Genomic DNA, 20,674 nt, shown 5'->3' with positions numbered 1-20,674 from the left:
CTGTTTGCTCGATTTCTACAACTGCCTGAATCTATGGGAATAAGGATGCTGTTTGCTTATGCTTGGGAATAAGAGACTCACATCTTCCACTGGGTCTTAGACTCTGTTTCTGAAGATGGTCAGGAAGGAATTTATTTGACCTGCCTTGTGGGAGTTGGGCCAAGGGAGCTCAGGGTGTCTTCCTCACTTCTGCTGTTTAGATACACAGCTTTAGTCACACAATCATATTAGAAGACCACATTCCTTCTAAACTCTGGGAGATAACTGGTTTCCTTTTCAATATGAGGAGCTGTCCTCTTGTCTATGCATGCTTCTTATTGAAAGTGATACCTATGCTTATTCATGATATCCATGGTGGCTATAACAAATATGAGCCAAAAGAAGCAGAGGAAACATTTGCTATCACATTTAAATACTCAAGGCATTTCATTTGAGTTGTTTTTATTTCAGTGTCCTTGAATTAAAAAAAAAACAAAAAACAAAAAAACAGTCTTATGCCAAAAAGAGGCAAGATTTATAAATGTAAACAAATGTTGAACAAATACACAGGCCCTCTTATGTAATTTACCGAATAGAAACTGTCCATCTGTGTAGGAAAAACCATCCTGCACCTGTGACATAACTGAGTAAGGGGAATTTCATCCTAGGTCACTCTTGGCCACACTGAGCAGGATACAGATGGGTGGAAAAGGTAAGCACTCTCTTACTCTCCCATGGACTCCATAAGCTTGTCTTCCTTGGCTCACATAGCTCTTGACACACTCTTGTCCCTGTGATCTCGTGGGTCAGATAGACACTCTCCAGTTGACTCTCATCTACCAGGATCTCATCGCTGCCATTCACCTATCAGTACTTTCTCAGCTGGGCCCAAACTCTTCAAAGTCATTGGTCCAGATTGTCCAAGGATAGCCTGAAAGTTTTTTAAAATGCAAAACAAGTATTTATTAAGTAATTACTAAAAACAAATAATTTATTAAGTACTGTCTAAAATTAGAATTTGTAAGAAACATTAAGTCATTCATTTCAAACACTGTATCCTATAATGTGAAATACCTTCCTTCTGTCACTAACTAGGGGCTCTGTCCACTATTGTGCTATACAGTGATGCTCCTAGTATATCCCTATAAGGACAGTATTGGAGTGATGAGAAACTTGCAAGCATAGGACAGAGGAAACCTAGGGATTCCTCTTGTCTGTGCTACCACAGGACTTTTGGGCATCTTCTCAATGGAAACATAAGAGTTATTGCAGATCCCTTACTGTTAAGACAGCCCATGGTAATGGTAGGACAGCAATGGAATGATTCTTCCACTCCATGTATTTATTTAGGATCTAGCAAATGCTAGGTGTCTTGTCCTCTGACTATCGGCTCTACAGTCATCTCTATCTAGACCCCGTGTTATTTTACACTTGTCACTGGGATTGCAGTTTCTTTATTCTGATTTCTCCACTGACTGCCAAGGAGTAGAGTTCCTGACACAACATTCATATTTGAGGCAAATGACTAAAGTGGAGCGTGTTTAACTGTGAGCTTGAACTGTTCTGGCATGAAGACCATCGTGGGAGGAAATCAGACATAGGGCTCAGGGAGATTTTTCTTGGCACACTCATTAATCAGACCTAGAGATTTCTAGACAAGAGCAGACCCTGACCACACTAAGTCCTGCCAGAATTTCTTCTTGAACACAAAGGATCTGCTAGGTTTCTACTTTGCATATTCGCCCTTTGGGCAGGATCTTTAATTACCTCTCCAGATCTGCTCTCCACTTCTTTCCACCTGCTTGGTGCCTTGCCAAAGGCTGCACAAGCCACCTCAGCTTGGCTTAGTCTATCTATCCCTGGTTGGCCTTGGCCAGTGGAGAACATTAGCACAGCTGGAAAAGGAAGGCCAGGTTTCTCTCTCTCTCTCTCTCTCTCTCTCTCTCTCTCTCTCTCTCTCTCTCTCTCTCTCTGTGTGTGTGTGTGTGTGTGTCCCCTTTTCCCTGGAGTTTCCACAACTTGTCTTAATAGACCCTTTATTAAACTTTCCTTGAGTTATTCAATTTGAATAAGACACCAGTTTCCTGCTACAGACTGGACTCCTGACCTCCCAAGTATTATAAAGTCTTAGTGACATGGCCAGTCACAATGAAACACAATGACAGGTGCCCAGAGACACTTTCTGTTACCATCTTTACATACTGTGCTTGACCATATGCCACGTAGCTACTTAGTACATATTTGATGAATGAATGAAAAAAGCATCTCAAAGATACTTCTGAGCACAGTTTTAGATTAGAATATATTAAATCAGGGCACATTCATCTAGATCATCGATGCTAAATTTAAAGTTTTATTTCAATGACTAGGTGGATGGGTTCGACGGAACAAGTCTCAGGTTCGCTTTTCTCGTGCTCTGACTGATTTATGGCTCGACTCCAAGACAAGTGATGCCAAGAGATGAGCTGACATTTCAGGGACAGCTGAACTGACTGAGAGATTAGTTTTCTGATCCTCCCTAAATCTTGGAGAAAACGGGCACTTTAACTTTAGCTTGTGTCACCTAATGCCTGTGAGCTGACTTCTCAGGGTTATCACTTCTATGTCTGTCACCCAGACAGCAATGCTGATGAGGGTCAAGCAGAGTTCCCTGAAGCCATTCATGTTTACAATGCACAAGGCAAATTGTCAATAAGGTTGAGCACCACTCACCATGTGTATGGATCTTGCTGGTGACCTGCAGAAGTGACTTCAAGTTCTGGTATTGGGGGAAGCACCTCCCTGACCTGCGTTAATGGCCGCCCTCGAGTGGACTCTACAGTTCAAGACAGGGAGCAGTGTGTCAATAACAAGACAAAAAAAAAATCATCTTGTAATACGAATGTGTTGGAAGAGAACCCTGCCCTCCATTTTAAAAGGATTTGGGCAGCTTCTATCATTCATTGTATTTCCTTCGGATGGTTCTAATACTTTAAACACACTTCACTCAACTCTGGCTGAGTATGCACCTCCATTTCTTCCTCCAGCTTCTCGCCACATTTCCTGAGAATACAATCTGAAGCCGTTCAAAGTCTCCATTAAAATTCACATTTATTCCACATTTAGTCTTCTATAAAGTAAAATGACAAAACTTGCCCAACCAAGAGAGTCAGATGAGACCTGAAACAGTCTCTGCCTGAGCCCGGAGCTGCCCTTGAGCCCTGAGCATCCTTTGATTTTATTTCACGGAGAGTAAATACCAACCACATCTAGGGTACCACTTCTGTCAGCCCAGCCTCACAACAAAGTTCCTCGAAACCTTGATTAGCCTTTATTACTGGAGGAAGATGAGTGCTTTACAGATATACTTAGCATCCCAAACTGTTTGGCTTTGAGCTGATGAAAAGGGAGATTACCCTGAGTGGATCTGATCCTGATTTCATAATAAAGCTCAGACCAGGTCTTCTCAGATCAAGATCCCAAGATCAGAGACTGGATCAAAGAAGCAAGCAGTAACATGGGATTGTAGGCGATATGAAGGAGCTATGACTTGCCTTGGTACATGGCCAGTAAGAAGCCAAGGTCCTCAGTACACCTCAGCAAGGAGGTGACTTCTGCCAGGTGTGACCTTGGAAGCGGGGTCTTTGGATGAGCCTGCAGCATGGCTGACCAAGAGGTTGATTTCAGCTCTGTGAGTCTCTGAGCTGAGCTATGCACAGCTAAGGAATGCTTAACTCCCAATCCACAGAAGCAGAAAAAAAAAAAAAAACCACATATACATCATGTTGAGCCATTAAGTTTTTGGTAATTGGTTACACAGCAGAAATGAATATAGTGACCAACAGAGTCTCTGCCTAAATGTCACCAGAGGCAATGATTAAATTCCCAGCACACATATGGCAGCCCACAGCTGTCTGTTATTTCAGTTCTGGGGACCCTATGCCCTCACACATACATACTTGTAAGCAAAACACCAATGCACATAAAAAATTAAAATAAAATAAATCATTTAAAAGAAAAAAGGTAGGTTCTTGGTCTCTGTCCCAGATGTATTGGATTTGACTCTCCATTCCTAGAAGCCTGAGAGCTGGAATGTTCTAGACTTCCTGTGAGGTCTTTTGGAATAAAATTTCTGTACAAATAATTGCTTAGACAACCTTTGACAAGACGTCTTGGGCCTTCTGTAATTTGAGATTTGGAGACCGTTCTTCTTAAAGGTCATATCAAGAGCCTGTTCATAAAGTGAAATAATTATCATGGAGAATAAGTCCTTCTTGCTGAAGAGCCAGCTGCTTATGATCTGCTTATGGATCTAGTCTGTGGATGTTTTATAAGGTGGTATAACTATACAGCAATATGGAAAGCTACTACTGTCAAAATGATAGCTGATCTGGAATATTCTCTAGTGATACATTATCTTTGGTTTCCCCTGGTATCTAAAGTCATGCAACTCATATGCTAATAGCAAAACTTCTAAAAATTGACTCTAAATAAACATCCAAAGTCAGATAGGCGTGTGTCATCTTAATACCTTCTTCAGAATAGCTAAGACAGGTGAGATTTTTCCTCTCATACTACACTTGAAAATAGGGTTTCTTTCAAATTCTATTAAATCACCAACACTAGTTAAGGCACCACAAACTGTCAGAAATATTTTAAGACACCACAAATGTCTCTTTAGGAATTTTTCAATTCTCTCACCCAAACGATGTTTTTCAGGAACCTCCAAAGGGCTTTAAAATTTTTAAAAGAACCCCAGTATAGATTTCAACCTGACTGATTCTCACAAAGAGAATGAATTTCCACAGTAGAAAAAAGGCCTTATCACACTGTCCTGTCAATGAACAGGATGCCCTGCAATGCAATGCTTCTTCTTCTTCTTTTTTTTTTTTTTTCCCAAAAAGATTTCTATCCCTTTTCAAAGGTGTTTGACATCTGGGACATCTGGGATCTAAGCTCATTTCATCATTCCAGTGTAATTTTGTATTCCCTTTGTGTAACCTGTGTTTTTGCATTGCTTTGCCCCGGTAGGTTTCCTGTCTGACACAAGATCCACCTCCCAGAGTAGAACAGATCCAAGCCTTTTCTTGTTTGGGAAGTCTGTTCTTCCCATCAGTGTGTGTGTGTGTGTGTGTGTGTGTGTGTGTGTGTGTGTGTGTGTGTGTTTGCCTCCAAACTATCTGTTCAGTTACATTTTACTTTTTATATATGTGAAAGGAGTGTGGGGGTGGATGTTTGTGTGCAGGTGCATGGATGTATGAGCACAAGTGCACATGTGTGTATGCATGTAGTAGTCAGACATGTCAGTCCTTTTCAGGCCCTGTCCACCTTGTGCTGATATTTTGTTTTGAAAGAGTCTGGGGCTTACCCAAGTAGGTCAGGTTGGCTGGCCATTGAGCCCCAGGGATCTACCTGTCTCTGTCACCACAGCAGCTTTTTTCTATTGGTCCTGGCTATTCTTGAATTCAGGTCCTCCTTCTTGCAAATGTTTTGGTAACTGACTTACTTAATTTTTTTGTGATTATTTATTTGTCTTAGAAAGTGTTGGCTAAGCCCAGATTACAAGACAAAGTTAGGGTTGGAATGGGGATGTACACGGTGGGTAGAAAGGAAGGCCAGAGGGCCCAGGCAGGGAGCATTTGGTGAAAGATGGAGGGGACATGTTTAAAGCATATGTTCTGCAATCTGTTCCTCCAAAGCTGGTATGAATGACTGTCATATAGAGGCATTTGATGAATGCCTATAATAAATCATTCTATTCCAGCTGTGGACTCTTCATACGTACGCATTTCTTCCTACAAAGAAAGCCATCCCTTGCATTTTGATCTAAGCTATAACCAAGCAGATATCTATAACCTTCTCTGCTTTATGGACCCAACCTGAATTTTAAGAGTCATCAATATTATGGGTAAAGCAAGTAAAAATTAAACTTTCATGTTATCTTGCTTAGTTGCAAAACACCTGGCACCAGCCATTTATATTCTCTTCTGCAGGAAGTTGAAACCTGCATACTCTTTATTGTCCTGGCCATAAACATGCTGGGAATTATAACTTTATATTGCCATTAGTTTTATTTGGGGTACTATGAATCAGGCCATTCCCCCTGACAACCTCTTTCACAGTAAAAGTCCATTTTCTCTTCTCTGTGTTATCTTAGAGCTCACCCACACTAACTGCAGGAGAGAAAATGCTTTTAATCAATGCTGAAATGCCTCTTGCGAGGACTCACATTGTCACACAAGCCGCTACAGGTTTCTAGAGGGAACATGTTTCATCTCCATTGCCAGGGTTAAATGTATAAAGCAAGAAGAGTTTTGATACGAACCAACATGATCCCCAGGTTGACACTCCCATTGGATACTGTGCTATAGAATACCCTGTTTGGAAAGAACTCTGCTAGGCACGTCCTATAAACCAGTAACTTCAATCAATTACTTACCATAGAGTTCCACTATCTTAGCTTCATGTGGGACTAGTTGCTTTAGCCAGAAAACCAGTTACATAAACTCTCCAGGGTTCCATTTTCTCATTAGAAGAAGAGTGAGATGCATATGAAATTAAGTAAATTGATTTGTGTGAAATTACGGCACAGATAGCAGCACAATTCTTGGTGTGACAAGGCAGCCTTATCCTGAGGCAACCTGAAGGAGATTCTCTCTAGCTGTTGGGGCCCCCGTTGAGGAAGAACTGTGTCTAGAATACCAAGGTTTGCTGTGATGGTTGTTGGCAGGTGGTCAGTGTTCAGTTAAACTTTGTTAGAGAATTGAAGGAGACAAGCTTAGAGTTTTGACAATTTCACCATTTGAGGCATGACATGGAATGAGTCTGTCTCCCCTTCAGGCAGCTGGAGTGAGTGAAAACAGTGATGCAGAAACCTGATGTAGATATTACATAATGGCTGCCCAGAAATCAGGTGACCATCTCACGAGTCCTCTCAAGAACACAGAAGGCAGTGGCTGGAGAGATGGTTCAGCAATTAAGAGCCCTTGCTGCTCTTGTAGATGACCCAGGTTAGGCTCCTGGCACTCACATTAAATAGCTCATGACCATCTGTAACTCCAGCTTCACGGGATCTGATGCTGCCTCCTGGCCTCCATAGGCAATGCATGAACATAGTACACATACAGAAAAGTAGGCAGGTACACACGCACACACACACACACACACACACACACACACACACACACACACACACACACACAAAAATAAACTTTAAAACTTTTAAAAAAAGAACTCAGAAATCCAAAGAGATGACAATCTCTCCCCCCAGATGCTTGTCCTTGGGTGTGTGATCCAGGGAAAGACAGCACACACCCAACAGTGGAGATACCAGGAAGAGGAGATACCAGGAAGTACCTTCTTTCCATCCTATCTCCAGGCTATGACTTTGGGCTGTATTGTTTGGCTTCTTGGTTTCATAAACTCTTGTCTATATACTAATATCAAGTTCTTTAATTTTCCTAAGGCTTCTACAGGCAACTTGCTGATTCTCTTCTTCGATTAGTCTTCTGCAGTCAGTCTAAGTGACTTCACAGTGATTGCAACCCTTTCTTTATGTCCTAGGCCTCTTCCTATGTCCTTAGTCTTGCCTTCTCTATCCAGTCAACCCATAAATAATCATTTCTAGAGGATTTTGTGGTTGATGATGTTTTAAAGGTTGTTTGATTTGTTTTGTTTTTATTGCTTGAGGTTGAATCTAAGATCCTTCTTATGCTAGGCAAAAGCTGTAGCCCTTGGAGATACATTTTAAGGCCACCATGGTGGTTTAAATGGGAACATATGTAAACATTCAGTCCCTAGTTGATGGTGCTCTTTGGGGGATATTTAGGCAGTAAGGCCTTGCTGGAGAAAGTGCTTCCTCAAGAGGCAGGCTTTGAGAATTTACAAACTTGCACCTTTTCCAATTTATTCTTTCTGCTTCATGCTTTGGGTTTGAAGATGTGAGCGCTCAGCTTCCTGCTTCTGCTGCTGTGCCTGCCTCTGTTACTGGTTCTTCCCATCATGATGGACTCTCATCCCTCTGGAACCATACATGGAAGTAAATTCTTCCTTTTGCAAGTTGTTTCTGATCCTATTCACCACAGCGACAAAAAGCAACTAATATTTCTCAAGATGGATGCCTTCCTCAAGCACTAGAGGGATACCCTAGAAGTTAGCAGTACTCACTGCTCTTCCAAAGGCCCTGGATTTGGGTCCCAGAACCTGAATCAGGCAGCTTACAACCACCTGTAACTCTAACTCTTGGTGATCCAACACTCTTGTTTGGACTCTGTGGGCCTTTCTTAAAATGGTCATTGTTTTTCATTATTCTTTGATATCCTTAGCATTTCTACAACACTTGCTGCCCATGTTTTCAATGAAGAGAATTATGTTCTTTCTTATCATTCTTGTTCTGTGTGTTCATGCTTACCTTTCCCATTATTTCTTTCTAATTTTTAAATTTATTTCTTGTATTTTCAAGACAGGGTCTCACTATGCATCTCTGGTCATCCTAGAATTCATTGTGTAGACCAGTCTGGCCTTGAACTCACAGGGATCAGCCTGTCTCTTGCTCCCAAGTGCTGAGTTTAAAGTTGTGTGCCATTATAGCCAGCAAGATTCATTTCTTGCTCACCTTCCCTTTTCTATACCCACTTCTCCCTAGGGCTGTGCTGTTTCATAAACTTTTATCATGAATGAATAGCATCCCAAAAGCTATGCTACAGTGAAGGATACAAGGATAGGTAAAGCAAAGTCATCACTCATGTGACAATAACAACTGAAACAATCACGAGCCATCATGTTTCCCAGGCAAGGAGGGAACTATCAGAGGCACACTTTTTCCACGTGGCTCTAATATGGGTCAGGCTCTGTGCAGACAGGATCCTGGTGAGTCCTCCTTGATTCTTTTTTTAGAGGATGGATGATTTGGGGATGGATGAGCCCCTCTACATCTCATTGTGTCTGTATTTATGTGGCAATACAACCAGTGGCTAGCACCAACAACAGGCTCTGTTGACTGTAACACACAGGCATCGCTTTTTAGAATTTCTTTTCTTCTCTTCATGTTACTGCGTTTCCAGAGGCTCAGACAGTCACATTTTCCCTTACCTTCCCCAGGCTGCTTGTAATCCATCATGACAAAGAACAGCCTTAAAGACAGCACTCAGGGGAGATATGATTTTCTTTCCACTTCTCTCTCAGAAAGAGCAGCTTAGAATTTGGAAGGAGGGCATTCAGGTTTAATAATACAAATAAGAAGGACCTACTACTTTTCCTTTTGAAGATGTTAAACCTCAAAGGAATTCTTTATCTTTTTTTAAAAAGGGGTCATCACCCTGGATCTTCCCTGAACATTACTACTGTATGCCTGGTAATAAAGCCAGAGGAGTTTTAGTGAGAGCCATTACAGAGAAGACAAACCTGAGACAGCTTTTTGTGGGTGCAGGAAAACCACAGGCTCATAAATATAACTTGTGAAGTTCATTTTGTAGCTAGCCAGGCCTTAAAATTTGTGACACCCGCAATTATTTAAGGCGACAGGGGAACAATTGACTTGTTCTCAGACAAGACTGCTGTGCTGGGAATTATGGCTAGGGAACAAAAAATGGCTAGGCTTCCTCAGGCAATCACAGAACTCAGCAGAACTGGGTTGAACCATTCCTGGGGTATGGGCAGGTATACTAGACAAGAGAGATTAACAGAGAATCATCATTTCCCCCTTTACAAAAACTATTTTTCTCCTTCAGACCACTATAGGGTTTTTTTTAATATCATTAATTAAACGAATTCTTTGTGAGCCACTCAAAATTTCTATACACTTTGACTTCTGACAGCTGATTTTGAGAATCTTCTAACTAGTGTGTAATAATTTGCTGATTCCAACTAGGAAGTCTAAAATATTTAGACTGAGATCTTTAGGTGCACCCAGGCTAATCTGTTCCCAGACTGAGGGCTGGTGTGGCTGGTAGCTAACAAAAGCCTTGGGTACACGGTCCCCAGTAAAATGCTGGATGTGTCCACGTGGCTGATGCTGCCCTCAGTGGAAGGCAAGGAGTTGTCTAGCTTCCTCTCATGTTTGAAAAAGAGTTTACACACCAGATCTGAAGTTTCCTTTTGTGTAAGCTTCTCACCAAGTGCAAAGGGGCTGTTCACCCATGGGAGACAAAGAATATAATTAATATCACTCGATTCTGCGGTTTTTCAAGGAGTCAAAAACACTCTTTCTTTCCAGGTCTATGAGCATATCCCTACTACATGGGGAGGGGCTGAGACAGAGGAACTATATAAGCTTGAGGTCAGCCTGGGCTACATAGTAAGACTTTGTCTGACAGAGAAAGAAAGAGAACAGACTGGAGGAGATTAAAATGAAAACTAAAAGGCCTTGTGACACAGGCCTATAATATTGAGGTGGGAAGGTCACAAGTTTGAGCCCTGCCTCAGATAAACAGTGAATTCAAGGCCAGCCTGAGCAATTTAGTGGAATCCTGCCGAGGGAACATAGTTCAGTGGTGTAGAGTGCTTGCCTAGTTTGCCCAAGGCCCTACCTAGGTTGGATTTCCAGTTTTTTTAAATATCCTTTCTCTTTGGTAAAGGAAAAGGGCCTGTCATAGTATTTCTTTTTAATGTGGTTTGGCAGCAGGAATTCTAAAGGAGGCCTCACAATTAGCAAGAGATGAAGTTGGAACTAGAGCATCTGTGCTCACAGACTTCTTAGCTGCTCTAATTAGGGCACCTTATTCCCTCTCTGCTTCTCGGCAGAGGACAGGGGGCTTTTTAATTGAGGCTATTAGAAGTTCTCTTTGCACAACGACTCCCTGTGAAGTGAAGGCTCCAGCAGAAGCTCTGCCCACTCTACAATTATGTATTGCAATTCTGAGAAATAATGGTATCTTGTCTCATTTAAAAATAAATCCCAGGCTCATTCCCCCATTGCGTTCTCTCCCTTGCCTACTGGCAAGAGCATCTTCTTGCCAATTAGGCGAACTTTCTATTATTTAAGGAGGTGGCTTTGATTGTAACTGTCTCCTGATAATGAGACATACTAAGCTGGATTTCATTTGCCCACAGTTGCTTTATTCTGAACTCGGATCTCGAGTTTGCACTGTACTGAGAAGGCGTGGTTTGGGAATTCCCCGTCCTGAGCTGTCCGATGCTGCAGAACTCACCTGGAATAACCCTCATCTTCAAAGCACTCAGCTCCTCAGAGTCACTTCCTCTTAAGAGAACGGATGTAGCTTTGTATTTATGACCTATTCCAAGAAAAAAAAATTGAACATTTAGATGACAAACGGGTACATTCTGCCTCTAACGGCAGCACTTGGGAGACAGAAGCAGAGGCAGAAGGATCCTGAGTCTGAATCCCTTCGAAAGTCCCTTTCTCATTACTTTCCTTGTGCTAGTTTTAAGGATTATCACAGAGATAGGATAGTTCACCAGGGGGTCAGTCTGCAGCATCAAGGGGGTGTGGGGCAACAGGCACCAAGGGCTTTTGTAGGCTTGTGGGCACACATCTTTGACCCCAACACCCTGAAGGCAGAAGCAGATACATCTCAGTGAGTTCAAGGTCAGCTTTGTCTGCACTGTGAGTTCTAAGCCTGCCAGAGCCACATAGTGAGTCTCTGTCTCAAAACAAACAAAAAGCCACATAGCAATGACAAAAGACACCATAGACTCTTTCTAAAACTAATCGTTTCTCCACTACCATAAATACTGTTATGTCCCATCTGCTAATGAGAAGCACCAGCCTGTATTTACAAAATACCCTTTTTATCTATGAATCATATGGATATGACATACAGAATATTTAGAAAGCATTACAGATTAATTCTATCTAGTGGCATGAGTATTGTGATATTTTTCATTGCTTTATATGCTTAAACTTGCAAGGAAAACCTTTGAAAACCATCGAATTTGTCATCTGGTTAAACGTTTGAAAGAATTTAATGTACTTCCCACTGTGACCTGTGTCTTTCTAGGCATTTTCCTACCTTGTCTCTTACTTTTTCAGTCTGCATTTGCATATGAAAAATAGTTCAAGAAACATAAGAGTATGAATTATTTTCAGCTACCACACATTTGCCTAAACTAACAAAGATTTCAATACCTAGAAGATACCAAGGTTTTACTCTGGCATCATATTAATTGTGTAGGTTTGGACAAAATTGCTAACTTTCCTGAGTTTGGGAGTTTTCCTCCTTTTCATGCAAAAAACAAACAAACAAACAAAAATAGTACTGTTTATATACTTCTCTAGTTCATTCGGTGTCCATGACAAATACCAAAACAAAAAAGGGAAAGGCTTTATTTGTCTTTTACTTCCGGGTCACAGCCAAACATTGAGGGGAATCAAGTCAGTCCTGCTTACTGTTCTGCACTGTGTGACCTCCTGCCAGGGAACTCACTTCACAGCAGCGGAGTGTAGCAGAAACCACAGAGACTGCACTTGGGACTGGCTTGTACTCAGCTAGCTTTTTTACACAGTTCAGAACCACCTGCTTAGGGATGGTGATACCCATGGTAGGCTTGGCCCTCCTACATCAATTCCAAATTATGACAACCTCATCACCTGACAAACACAACCAAAGGCCAATCCAACTGGGAAAACCCCTCCCTTGAGACCCTCTTTTGGGGTTATTCTAGGCTGTGTCAAGTTGATGGTTAAGACCATCCAGGACACACACTTTGGTCATTAAGGAAAACAGTCTTTCTACAAGTACACAACTTGGATGTGTCATTGACCATGACACTGCAGGCCTTTATTACTAAGCTATCTATCAGAGATAAGACTTGTTCAGAAACTACTTTCTGTTATGAGTATGTTTTTTTTCCCTCTCCGGTCTGGTCCCCCAGCCGCACCAGACCCAAATAACACACAGAGAAGCTGTATTAGATATAATTCTGTTGGCCTGTTACTAGTTTCTTATCAGCTAGCTCTGTCTTAAATTATCCAATTTCTACTAATCTAAGTGTTTCCACATGGTCTCATCTTACCAGAGAGAGAGGGTCCGGCCTTCTGCTCTCTCAAGTCTCTCCATGTTGACCCCTCCCTACTACTTCCTGGAATCCTCCTTGTCTTCTAGTCCCGCCTATCTTGCTTTCCTATTGGCCAACAGTGCTTTATTCATTAACCAATAAGAGAAACATATTTACTGTATGACATCTCCCATCAACTTTCAAAAACCCCTGAAACAAAATCTTAACCCAAATGCTTGTCTGCAACTGACCATTACTTATTCTGTTACTGTAGTGACTAACAACCTTGCCTGTCAAAGAACATAAGAGCTAAGAAGTGAATGTGCCCAGCCATACTACAATCCTTCACTGATAATCAGCTGTGCCACCCCCCCAAAAAAAAGACAAAGCTGGATAGTGGTGGAACAGGCCTTTAATCCCAGCACTCAGGAGGCAGAGGTGGATGGATCTCTGTGAGTTCGAGGCTAGGCTGGACTACAAAGTGAATTCCAAGAGAGCCAGGGCTATTACCGAGAGAAATCCATCTAAACCAGAAAGAGGGAGAAAATTAACTAACTGTGCCCTGACACTTTTCAACTCCTTGTGTGGTCTCTTTATTTCAGCCTTTACCCCTGCTCCATGTGGCAGAGGCAAGTACCCCATAGGATAGTTGAGGAAAGCCATGTTTAGTGATGGTCACTCACTCAATGCTATACTTGGCAATATGAGGATCTGACTTGAGTCAGTATGTCTTTAGTGCCTATCATCATGTGATGCTTTTCAACTACTTTTATTTTTTTTAATTTATTATTTTACATGTCGATCCCAGTTCCCTCTCCCTCCCTCCCTTTTACCCTCTCTGCCCTCTCACATGCACCCTGACCACCCTCCCCTCCCATCCCCCCATCCCAATTCCACATGTAGGGCGATGCCATCCAGTTGGGGTCATGTGAAGTAGGGACTAGGGCTTCTCTCCTGTCTCTAGGTTAAGGCAGTATCCCTCCATGGGGGATGTGTTCATAAGGTCCTTTTGTGCACCAAGGATACATCCTGGTTCCACTATCTGACTGTCCATCAAGTCTGATATGCAGCCGTTATATGCCCACGTACACTTACAATCTGTTCTGATAGGAGAATGTCAGGTCATAGCAACTATTAAAGCTGTTTAACACTGCTCCAAACGTCCTGACTTAAAAGACTCCTTTTAGTTCTACCCCACCCAAAACTCTACCAGCACCCCCTATGCTTATTAAGGGTTGTTTGCACTCAGATCGTCACCTAGAGGCCATCCTGCTAGGGGGTCTCTAACTCTGCAAGTGTCATCAGCTTCCTCTGCCCCTCTCTACCCTCACTTCCGCTAAGCCCTCCCAGCCACCATCCTGACAAATCCTCCTTTTCACCCTGTCCTTCTTCCTCTCCATGTAGAGAAAGGCCCGTGAATGCTGGTGCTGCTGTCTCCCCTGTACTTTCAGACTTTCAGATTCTCCAGAACCAGCATTTACACACAGTAGGTACACAGTAAGCTTCTGACAGAACTAGGGTGAGCAGGCGTTTGTTACATGTTTCCCTGGGCAAAGCCATACATACAACAATGGGTTTTGTTTCTCAGTACTTACTCTGCCACCTCTGCATTCTCCTGTGGTCTTCAAGTATTTTGTGGATAATGAGGATGATGCTGAGCATAAACACTAATATCACTAAAATGTACCAAGTGATCTTCACGGAACAAGTGACAGCTGTAAAAATTTAAAAAAAAAATAGTCAGTATAAAAATCAATAAAGGTGGCAGGCATAGGCACTTGACAACCCTCTGAGTTGTCCTTTGACCTCTACTCACATGCCATGGCATACACACACCCACAAATACATACATACATACATACATATATATATATATATATATATAATAAAAATATCAACAAAATGAGACAGAGTTTCAGATAAGAGGCAGAGGTGGTATATGCCTTTAACGGAAAAGCTACTTGCTGCTTTAACTGTAACAGGGACACTTGCTTTCCTGAACACTTTTACAATATATTAAATGAGGAAATTGGCCAAGTGGCTCCCAGGGATCCATTTAATTCAAAATCCTGGCATTTAACTTCACTCCCAAGCGATGCCAGTATCAATTTTCTTATTGTATGTCAAGAGTGCCACAAAGTAGCTTTAGCATCAGAGCTACGTTCGATTAATCATCTTGATCATGGGCCATGCGACCCCCAAATATGCCTTCAAATTAACAAAGGTGCAACAAGATCAAGAGATATGGGGCAGCAATGGGAGGCAGAGAGAGACAGAGGACTGGGCTAAGCTGGTGAGTGGCCAGGGAGATGTTTCTGCCAGCTTGGATGGGAAACGTCCCCAGAGATGCCGGTCACTGAACACTTGGTCTCCAGCTGCTTGTATCATTTGAGGAGATTATACCTTATGCATACCTATGTTTGCTATAAACATAATTTAAAATGTTAATTGCCTTTAAAATAGTTATTCTTTAGAAAAGCACTGTAAAGTAATGGAGAAGGCTTCCAAATTTTAGGAGTACCAAAATGCCTAGCAAACAGTTCTGTGGTAGCACCTGCCACTTGGGGGTCAGGGAGGGAGGAGGGCACGTGTTTCTGTGTGATTTTTTTTCCTTCTGGTTTTATGTTCATCTGACTCTGGGTCCCCATCTGGTCATGATGCTTGATATACAGAAGGCACTCACGGAATGAATGTGTCATGAAATGCTTTCTAATAATAGATTTTATGGGTGGGTGGGGGCCACACTGCTTACCAGAAAACATTAACCGTGGAGTTCAGAACAGGGTGCAAGAAATCTGATCAGAACAGAATTTAAACGTCTTTCCCTTCAGAATCAGCCAATAATCACCCCTCCACCCCCACCCAAGTGCCAAATCCTCACAGCATCCCATCCGAAAACCCCTTCCCCCAAGACTGTGTCAGCTCTGAGAATACACTTTAGCCTGGTTCGAAGGCAACTTTAATAGTTTATCAGGCGTGGATATTCACCTTTTAAAAGAACTCCCACCTCTGAGTACTTTAGTGTGTTGGCTTCCCATCAAGTACAGACAGCAGGCATTCGGCAGTTACCCTAGGACAGAGAACCTTTCTAGTGTCTCTCAAATCACAACCCACACATACCGCCTCTGTCTCAGTTGATGGCTGAGTCCCATCAAAACACACCCTGAGGGGGCTGGAGAGAGGGTTCAGTGGTTAAGAGAACTGGCTGCTCTTCCTGAGGAACTAGGTTTGTATTTCCAGGACCCACATAGCAGCTCACAACTGTCCGTAACCCCAGTTCCAGGAGACACAACACCCTCACACAGACATACAGACATGCAAAACAAAATACCGATGCTCATAAAATAAATAAATAAATCTAAGAAATACAATTTGAAAGAAAAGCAAACAGATAAAAAGATCAATATTATTTTGGGCGGTATTATATTACCAATGAAATTCTTCAGCCATTTGACTTCTTGATTTCACACCCCTTTCTCAATTTCAAGTGTGTGTACCCAACTTCTCCTTTTTCCCCTTATTTCCTTCCACACTTACATTTCACATCCATCGCTAAGTGCAAGCAGACATGAGTACAATTACTTGTGTTTTGCATAATTCTGCAAGTGTGGTTTAGAGAATTTCCCCTGGTTGGATTTTCTTCTACAATTGTAGATTTTCCAGGGTGGGATTCAGGGGTACAGGTAGTGTTGTATTCCTTCATAGGGTCAGCCAGAAGAGCAACCGTGACATTAAAATGCTGACAGGGTGAGCAAAAGTCATTTGCCTTCATTCCCACTGATCCCCTTGTGATAAGACCTAGAAAGAGGTAAAGACAGGTTATTTGCAGAGCGGCAGTATCTAACAAGGACACACAATCCAAGCTAAGTCTCACTGGGCTTGATGGTGCATGCCTATAATCTTGTTGAAGATGCTGAGGTAGGACAGCTACAACTTTGAGGACAGTGAATGTTATGTCATCTGTACCAGACCTCAGAGAGGTACACAGCAAGACCCCGTCTCAAAAAAAAAAAAAAGATTTAACAAGCAAAGCCCTAAATCTCTTCTTTTCTATAAAAACACAATAGAAAATAAAGCTATGGATATTACAAATAATTTTCAAGGTAATTTTTTTTAATCATGAAAACCATAGGGGTAAAATAGGATTGGCAGCTCTGGGAGAACACGCACATGTTACTCTGATGATTTGTGGGACAGATCAAATTTTTCAAAATGTTTTCCACTCCACATTGCCCAAGCTTTCTAGAAATATAACAAAGTACTATAAACTGAATAACTTAAAGGACAGAAATTTTCTCATACTTCTTTTTCTTTTTAGAAATGTTTATGCATATGGGTGTTTTCGTGTGTGTGTGTGTGTGTGTGTGTGTGTGTGTGTGTGTGTGTACCATGTGCAGAGCACCTGGTACCCATGGAAGCCAGAAGAAGGCATTGGATTCCCTGGGTTTGGAGTTGCAATTGGTTGTGAGCAGCCATGTGGGTGCTGGGAATTGAATCCAGGTTCTCTGGAAGAGCAGCTGGTGCGCTTAACTGCTGAGCCATTTTTCCAGCCCCTGTCTTTGTCTCATAGTTGTAGAGGCTGGAAGTAAAAGATGAAAGTGCTGGCAGGCTTGGATCCTGCAGGACTGTGGAGAAGGATCTACCCTTGTTTCTCTCTGCTGGTGACTGCTGGCAACCACCGGCTCTCATCTCACAGAGGCACAACCTTGGTCTCTTCCTTCATCCTCACATGGTATTTTCCCTATGTGTGTTTTTGTGTCCACACATCTGCATGGTGTGTGCACAGGTAAACTGATGTGTGTGACTGTGAGTACATGTGTGCATGCACATGTAGAGGGAGAAGCGAACCATGTTATTCTGTAGAAACTTTTGGAGGTCTACATCCATAAAAGATATACAGATGGCCAGTGGGTATATGGAAACATGTTGATCACTCATCACCATAGAAATATAAGCACCAAAGTCAGATATGGGAAATACTAACTGAGTTCCTCCAAAAGAGATCCATGTAAACACCATTCACTCCAGCAAGCTCACTTTCTGGCATGTATCCAGAAGAGCTGAAATTGGAATCTTGAAAAAATATTTGAATTCCCACAGCTACGATAACTAAAATAGGGAAACAACCTGAATATCCCCTAAGACAAATGCAAAAAGGAAAGGTGGGGTTTGGGGAGATGGCTCAGCAGTTAAGAGCACTTACTGCTCTTCCAGAGGGCTCAGGTTCAATTCCCAGCACCCACAAGGCAGCTCACCCGATCTGTGACTTTAGTCCCAGAGGACCGAATGTCCTCTTCTGACCTCTGTGGGCACTGCATGCCTGTGGTGCACAGACAAAAGCAAAACTCTTACACAGAAAAAATATAAATAAATATTTTTTTTAAGAAAGAGAGAGAGAGATCTTCATTTTTCCCAGGAGACTGTGTGAAACGAGAGACCTCAGCTGTCCCCAGCTGCTCTGGTTCCCCTGAGTTGTGGCATCTACTCACTAACTGCAACAGAAGAAACGCCCCAAGCCTGAAAAGTCCATCTGTGCCCATTCCTAATTTCTGATCCAGAGAGAACTTGAGGAAGGGAGGGAGAGAGGGAGCAGCAGAGTAAGGGAGAACAAAGATGAAGAATAGCAGAGAAATAGAAAGGGAAGGGAAAAGAAGAGAGAAAGGAAAGGGGATTACTGCATTCCAAGCCACTGTCCATGGGGTGATTTGTTACCTAGCCAGTGACTGTGACACATCTCAAAGCCCTGCTCACTTATGTTTGAGGCACCACAGTGTTAGTGTCTACCAGCCACCTGCCACCTGCTTTTAAAATATTTCCTATTCTTCCATCATTGTAGAGGTATCACTCCTACTTGTTTTCTGTAGATTCAGGGCAGAATCTTAGGGTGATTATAAGACTGAAGAAATACGACTTTTGACCAAAGCCAATACTAGAAGTCTTGTTACTATTCTCAAAGAATGAAAAAAGTTCAGTAACTAGTGACACAGGACCACCTCTGCTGAATAGGAGATGATGACGATGACGGCGATGGTGGTGGTGGCTTGAGGTCACCAGCATATTTTATAGTTGTGAATAAATTGCTTGTTTCTCAGTGATCAGTTTGATTCAGTTCAATTAACTATATTGTATATGTGAATCTCTTAAATGCATGTTCTTTCTGTTTTCTGTTGCTTCAATTAAACTCCATGATCAAAAGCAACTTGGGTTTACTTAACTTATGGATTACTGGCTGTCAGTTGGGGAAGCCAAAGCTGGAGCTCAAAGCCAGGACCTGTAGGCAAACACTGAAGCAGAAACTATGGAGGAATATTGCTTACTGGCTGGATACCCCTGGCTTGCTCAGTTATTCTTCTTATGTGTCTCTGACTACCCAAGTGGGATTGTTCCACCCACAGTGGGCTGAACCCACCATATCAAGTAGTAATTAAGAAAATGACTCACAGATGTGACCATAGGCCAATCTGATCTGGGCCATCGTTTAGTTGAGATCACTTCTCCCAGAATAACTAGGTTTATATCAAGTTAGTAGTAGAAGCTATAAGGGCATGCAATTGTCCATTAGGCATTGCAGAGAATACATAGTTATTCTTTTGTTTGCTCCTTCCTCCATTCAACAAATATTTATTGAGTATCTACTATGATTTACATCGGGCATAATGCTGAAAGGAGAGATGTGGTAGTAAGCAAAGACATTGCCCTCAAGAGGGCCACTGAAGAGCCAGACAAAATGACAACTCTTACTCAGTAGGTGAACACTTAGGTACTTACTTAGAATGGCTTTTTAAACAATCACTACCTCTGAGAAGAATATCCAGCTAAACTTTTAGCTAGCAAGTGCATGTAACGATCTTCTGATGGGTTTTATGAACAAGTATTTTGTCTTCAATAAATTAAACTAAAATGATCAACATCACAAAGCCCTGTGAACTCGATCATCAAACGCCACACCTCTAAGTGCTCCAGTGTCACTAGATGTTAAAATGGGATGCTTGCATGGGGTAGGAGGGTGGGGCACAGTAGATTTGGGCATGCACATGTGTATGAAAGTCATAAGACAACCTTGAGTGCTGTTCCTCAGGTACCTTTTGCCTGGTATCTAAGGCAGGGTCTTTCATTGACTTAGAACTTTATCAAGTACCCCAGGCTGTCTGGCCAGTGAGCTTCCAGAGATCTGCCCATCTCTACCTCCTTCCTCAGCATCTCTGGGATTAGAAACGGGCTCTTCAGCATACCAGTGTTTGCTTTGCTTTTCTTTAATATTTATTATGCATCTCTATGCACATACATACACACACAATAACAGTCCCTGCAGAGGCCAGAAGAGTGTATCAGATCTCCCAGAGCCAGAGTTACAGGTAGTTACAAGATGTCCCATGTGGATGTTGGTCCTCTGAAAGGCCTCAAATGCTGAGCCTCTTTCTCTCTCCAGCTTCTGTGCCCACTTTTCTTGTTGTTGTTGTTTCGTTTTGTTTTTTGGGTTTGGGAGACAGGGTTTCTCTATGTATCTCTGGCTGTCCTGGAACTCACTGAGTAGACCAGGTTGGCTTTAAACTCATGGAGATCTGTCTGCATCTGCCTCTGGAGTGCTGGGGTTAAAGGTGTGCATCACCACCGCCCACTTTTTCAGTGGGTTCTGGTGTTCAAACTCAGATCTTTGCATTATAGGGGGAGAAGTGCTTTACCAACTGAGCTAGCTCTTCAACCCTGGGATGCTTTTTTCAGAATGACTTAATTTAGGCTTGGCAAATGTTACTCTATTCCT

At 42.2% G+C, this 20,674-nt stretch overlaps 1 protein-coding gene across 1 annotated transcript in view; it reads right to left on the bottom strand.

The window, feature by feature from the left end:
• Positions 1-430: 430 nt before the first annotated feature.
• Positions 431-20,674, bottom strand: part of Tmem156 (transmembrane protein 156) — a 33,934-nt gene continuing 13,690 nt past the window's right edge. The window contains exons 3-7 of the mRNA XM_051174021.1: positions 16,450-16,710; positions 14,508-14,627; positions 11,106-11,189; positions 2,692-2,794; positions 431-910 (exon numbers count right to left, since the gene is read on the bottom strand). Of these exons, the coding sequence (XP_051029978.1) occupies positions 883-910; positions 2,692-2,794; positions 11,106-11,189; positions 14,508-14,627; positions 16,450-16,710 (596 nt within the window). The 3' untranslated portion in view covers positions 431-882. The remainder of the gene's footprint in view (positions 911-2,691; positions 2,795-11,105; positions 11,190-14,507; positions 14,628-16,449; positions 16,711-20,674) is intronic.

Source organism: Phodopus roborovskii, unplaced genomic scaffold (genome assembly GCF_943737965.1).
Source record: "Phodopus roborovskii unplaced genomic scaffold, PHOROB, whole genome shotgun sequence".
Classification (NCBI taxonomy): Eukaryota; Metazoa; Chordata; class Mammalia; order Rodentia; family Cricetidae; genus Phodopus; species Phodopus roborovskii.
The sequence above is the reverse complement of the archived record's forward strand: the minus strand, read 5'-3'. Positions and strand labels throughout refer to the sequence as shown.